Genomic DNA, 5,504 nt, shown 5'->3' with positions numbered 1-5,504 from the left:
AAAAAAGTGGACACTACACAATTTTCTAATGAAAAAAGCGGACACTATACAATTTTCTAATGAAAAAACCGGACACTATACAATTTTGTAATGAAAAAACCGGACACTACAAACCAAACTGATATTATGTAATGACTTTCCCAATTGGGAAATATGCAGACATTGTCATTAACAATGACAACACCCTGCTAGCCATTAACTCTTCTGGCCCAAAAAGCGTGGGAAACAGTTCCCAACCTAAATGTGCACTGTGCCTGACATCAGGTGTGTCAGAAAAAAGTGTAACACTTTTCTTAATTAGGAAATGGCCCAATTAGGAAATAGTGCGCACATCATCATTAACAATGACCACACCATGCTAGCCATTAATTCTTCTGGCCCAAAAAGCATGGGAAACAGTTCCCAACCTAAATGCGCACTGTGCCTGACATCAGGTGTGGCAGAAAAAAGTGTAATGATTTTCCCAATTAGGAAATAGTGCACACATCAATGCATATACTACACATGGGTCAAAGCTATTGGTAAATATCTGTCAACAAACATCCCAATGAGGGTATTCTGCCTACAAAATAATAGGTAAATCCCCTATCCCCTATATTAAAAAAAAAATCCCAAGTTTTTCTGTTAAATATAGGACCCCAGACACCCCTTGTGGGTGAAAAAATATATCCTTAGTCAACCCTAGCTGCAAAATATATCCCAAGTCCATCCCAGACAAGAAATATATTTCTACATTGTGACAGTCACAATTCAGGGTCCAGGCATAAGAAATATATTTGGAGTCCATTCCAGTGAGGAAATATATTTTGGGGTGTGTGACACACTAGAAATATATTTAGTGTGACATTGGACAACAAAATATATTTAGGTTACGAGTCCTCTGAGTTTACGAAGAGACTTGTTTATTACCTGGGATCTCAAGACTTTTTTCAGCACGGTAACGCTGAAATTTGACTTTCTCCCACAAAAATGATTTCTTCCCACAGTTGAACGCCTCATCCTCCTCATTGTATTTTCTAGTCAAATCTACCAAATCATTGCTTAACACTTGCTTTTAGCACCCTAAGCATATGAATAGTGATGCCTCTGCTCTCTATTTACTCAGATTATTTGCTAGCCCTGTTCTTGCAAGCTTCCTCAACATTTCCACAGTATTATCAACCCCATTCAATTATATTTCTTTATATTCAATGTATAACAATCAACCAAGGCCTCAACCTTTTCATAAACAGTTTTGTTGATCATATTCAGGGAGTTTGGGAGTATCCGAAGAAGCCCACATGCATGCCAAACAGATGAGATTAAGGTGCTGAGCGATTGTGAGCATAAATTCAAAAAGGCAAATATACAATTTGACTTACCTCCATGAGGCCTCAATCATTTCACAGACGGTTTGGTGGACCGTTTTCAGGGAGTCTGGGGGTATCCAAACGAGCCCATGTGCATGCCAAATGGACCAGATTAAGGTACTGGAGCTTGTGAGCATATGTGCAAAAAAGCGAATATACAAAGTGACTTACCTCCACAAGGCCTTAACCATTTTGAAAGCGGTTTTGTGGACCATTTTCATGGAGTTTGGGGGTATCCGAACGAACCCACGCGCACGCCAAACGGACCAGAATGAGGCACTGAGAGCTTGTGAGGATGTGTGCAAAAAAGCGAATATACAAAGTGACCTACCTCCACGAGGCCTCAACCATTTCACAAACGGTTTGGTGGTCCGTTTTCAGGGAGTTTGGGGCTATCCGAACGAGCACACGCACACGCCAAACGGTCCAGATTAAGGTACTGAGAGCTTGTGAGCATGAGTGCATAAATGCGAATATACAAAGGGATACTTACCTCCATGGGAAGTTGACCGTTTTGTAAACGGTTTTGTGGAGCTTGTTCGTGGAATGCGTAGGTATTGAATCGAGTCCACACTCAAGCGAAACGGACTGCAGGAAGGTACTGAGAAGTTGTGAGGATAATGGTGAATATTCCGCTGATCAAAAGGAATGACTCACAAGTTGAGTCACGGAAATTTCCGAAAATGACGTACTTCCCTTGCAGGCTACCTTGCATTTTGAAGGTAGCCCGCAAAGGAAGTACGTCATTTTCGGGCAATGCCGTGACTCGTCTTTTTGCCCTAATGCCAACCTCTGCCCAGGACCTTCCTGTGGCTCGATTCGCTTCAACGTAGACTCGTTTGGATAGTGCTTCACGTCCCGAAAACGCTCCAACAAACCGTTTACGAATCCGTCAACTCCTCGTGGAGGTATGTTTGTTTGTACTTTCGTGTTTTTGCACTTCTGCTAAACTCTGCCCAAGGCCTTCCTGTGCCTCGATTTCCTTCAACGTAGACTTGTTTAGATACTACTCCACGTCCCAAAAATGCTCCGACAAACCGTTTACGAAACCGTCAACTCTTGTGGAGGTACGTCTATTTGTATTTTCGTGTTTTTGCACTTCTGCTAAACTCTGCCCAAGACCTTCCTGTGCATCGATTTCCATGAATGTAGGCTTGTTTAGATACTACTTTACGTCCCAAAAATGCTCCGACAAACCGTTTACGAAACCGTCAACTCTTGTGGAGGTACGTCTATTTGTATTTTCGTGTTTTTGCACTTCTAATAAACTCTGCCCAAGACCTTCCTGTGCATCGATTTCCATCAACGAAGACTTGTTTGGATACTACTTCACGTCCCGAAAATGCTCCGACAAACCGTTTACGAAACCGTCAACTCTTGTGGAGGTACGTCTATTTGTATTTTCGTGTTTTTGCACTTCTAATAAACTCTGCCCAAGACCTTCCTGTGCATCGATTTCCATCAACGTAGACTTGTTTGGATACTACTACACATCCCAAAAACGCTCCAACAAACCGTTTGCGAATCCGTCAACCCCTTCGTGGAGGTACGTCTATTTGTACTTTCATGTTTTTTTGACTTCTAATAAACTCTGCCCAGGACCTTCTTGTGCATCAATTTCCATCAATGTAAACTTGTTTGGATACTACTACACATCCCAAAAATGCTCCAACAAGCCGTTTACGAATCCGTCAACTCTTCGTGGAGGTATGTCTGTTTGTATTTTCATGTTTTTGCACTTATGGTGAACTCTGCCCATGACCTTCCTATGGCTCAATTTCTTTCAATGTGGACTCATTTGGACACTACTTCACATCTCAAAAATGCTCCAACAAACCACTTATGAATCTGTTGACCCTTTGTGGAGGTACATCTGTTTGTAATTTTGTGTTTTTTGAACCTATGCTAAACTCTGCCCAAGACCTTCCTGTGGCTCAATTCCCTTCAGTGTAGACTCATTTTGATACTACTACATGTGTGCAAGTAGTAGAGTAGCAGTGAGTACCCTTCACACCTTTAACACCAGTCTGTTCAATGGCAGCACCCCCTACATATTCCCCTTTGTTATTTTTAGTTGGTACATGCATTCCTGGTCATATCCTCAGTTTGCCCAGTATTATGCCTTGGACAATATACAACTCTTTTACTACTTCAGGATTGAGGAGACGTTTTCTGAATTGTTGTTTAACAATTTATTGTATTACATTGTATTAATCTGCCTACCCCGCAAAGCACCATGAATTGATTACATTGTATTCTGCCTTCTGTAAACCAGTCACTCAATCCTTAGGATAGTTCAATGTGCAGGCATATATGACAGTGCTGTCCATGAGGCGAAGAAGCCCTGTGATAAAATGTTAAAAACAACAGTGTTGATCCACTTGCATTTGCTTACCATGTTGAGCCATTGTGGTGTCTTCCCATGCAGCTTTGTATTTTAATGCTGCAGGATCATGTCTACCATGTACATGAGGATGCATTTGATGTCAATGGTGTTATGCACCAGGGGATGGGTGGCAACTTTGTATAGGTAGTGGAAGCATTCATTCCAGTGTTCATTGTAGATGAGACATCTGCCACCAACCACAAATCACTACTTGACTTCTGGTCCATTGGTCTAATGAACATTTCCTGAAAGGAAATATAGCAATAAAAATAGAAGACAAATCAGAAACAAATGGGGGGCAATGTGCACTATTGATGACAATGTTACATAGCATATTTTCAACTGAGGTTATTTGCACTTTTTGAGTTAAAAATAGCAATAAGAAATTGAGGGAATGTTACTGCTTGTGCAATATTGGGGAGCATGGTCAGAGTCCAGGAGAACTTTCCATATGTAGTAATCTACTTGAAATTAACTATAAAAGACTGGAAAAATTTAGAGAAAAATGGAGGATAATACTGGTTGTTGCTTTCAATGTATATGTAGGTACTCTCTGTAGGTAAATGGAAATATACACTTTATCCAATGTAAAATAGCAATACTATATATATATAGTTAATGGGTATAAATCTGATGGGCTTTCAGGAGGTGGTCACATGACTAGTTTCCTGAATAATCAAAAATGTGAATGTTGTGGTGCTGCATTGTAGCTTCCTGAATATAAAAAGGACTCGTATCTGCCATGCTTGCAATGGCCCTCTTGCACAAGTGCAAATAACAAACTTCGCGGGGGTAGGCATAGCGGCAGGGGCCTTGCGAGGTCTCCCACGTTTACGTGGGGTTGTTGGCACCTCTACAATCTCCGGCTCACTCATTCTAAACAGAAAGCGAAGTTAGATAAGGCAAATGTTGGAAGAAAAGAGCGACTGACTCTGCCTTCTCCTCCTCCTCCTCCTCCTCGTCATCATCCTCTCCACCACACTCATCCGATGAACTTGAATAGAGTTCGGTGGGTAAGTGACTGCAAACAAGAAAAGTGTGAAGAAACGTACTCTTCCTCCTGATAAGTCTCGTTCCCGTCGGACTCATCTGAGTCTTCGATAAACTCAGCAGAAATTGCAGCCTTCTTGCGACGAGTGGAAACCATGATTTTTGTCGAAGCGAAGATTGAAAAGCAGAAGTGAGAAACAATCCTTTTTTTATAGGACACAAAATTTAATTTACACAAAAACGATAGAACTGAAACGGAGAGGGGAATCAAGGAGGTTGGACCTGGAAACCCTGTATTTCGTTGAAAATGCTAGAGGTGTTAGACCCTGCAATGAGAGAATTCCCGAGGGAAGCGTAGAATCTGCAGTTGATCGAGCCTAAAACGGTTTCAGACATCAAAAGGGGTGTAAAAAAAACAAGGGTAGCAGATGAATTGCACCCCATTTGTACCCCACAAGTGCCTGCGATGATAGCGCTCGCAGCATTTCGTTATGAACACAACTTTGTTAACTTTGCACAAGCCCATTCAATTAAAATACTCATAAACAAAGAAGAGCATGCCATCTATGATACGTAATTGGTGGGAACACTGGACACCACCCTCGGGAGCCTAATGCCATTACCAGCACATTTACAACCACCAAGACACCATGAAATGAGCATTGGGGTAACGACACTCCAGCGGATTGGATTTTCTGCCACTTCAGGCATGACGGGAGTGACGGTCATGGTTGGTGACAAAGTAGGAAGGGGCGAAAATGGTCGAACAGAAAGAAGGC

The 5,504-nt window shown here is 41.8% G+C and overlaps 3 protein-coding genes across 3 annotated transcripts; 1 reads left to right on the top strand and 2 right to left on the bottom strand.

The window, feature by feature from the left end:
• Positions 1–1,167: 1,167 nt before the first annotated feature.
• Positions 1,168–2,096, bottom strand: LACBIDRAFT_305602 (uncharacterized protein; the record flags this gene model as incomplete). Its single annotated transcript, XM_001874643.1, has 6 exons — positions 1,168–1,309; positions 1,362–1,469; positions 1,521–1,628; positions 1,681–1,788; positions 1,843–1,984; positions 2,042–2,096. 6 exons carry the CDS (start codon positions 2,094–2,096, stop codon positions 1,168–1,170), a joined length of 663 nt encoding a protein of 220 aa, XP_001874678.1.
• Positions 2,097–2,491: 395 nt separating this feature from the next.
• LACBIDRAFT_305601 (uncharacterized protein) lies at positions 2,492–2,819 on the top strand (the record flags this gene model as incomplete). Its single annotated transcript, XM_001875225.1, has 3 exons — positions 2,492–2,575; positions 2,629–2,734; positions 2,788–2,819. 3 exons carry the CDS (start codon positions 2,492–2,494, stop codon positions 2,817–2,819), a joined length of 222 nt encoding a protein of 73 aa, XP_001875260.1.
• Positions 2,820–4,376: 1,557 nt separating this feature from the next.
• LACBIDRAFT_321923 (uncharacterized protein) lies at positions 4,377–4,882 on the bottom strand (the record flags this gene model as incomplete). The annotated part of the gene is made up of 3 exons (XM_001874642.1): positions 4,377–4,611; positions 4,667–4,756; positions 4,788–4,882. 3 exons carry the CDS (start codon positions 4,880–4,882, stop codon positions 4,377–4,379), a joined length of 420 nt encoding a protein of 139 aa, XP_001874677.1.
• Positions 4,883–5,504: the final 622 nt, after the last annotated feature.

The sequence above is a fragment of the Laccaria bicolor genome, genomic scaffold (genome assembly GCF_000143565.1).
Source record: "Laccaria bicolor S238N-H82 LACBIscaffold_2 genomic scaffold, whole genome shotgun sequence".
Classification (NCBI taxonomy): domain Eukaryota; kingdom Fungi; phylum Basidiomycota; class Agaricomycetes; order Agaricales; family Hydnangiaceae; genus Laccaria; species Laccaria bicolor.
Note: the sequence above shows the minus strand (reverse complement) of the source record. Positions and strands in the feature narration are given on the sequence as shown.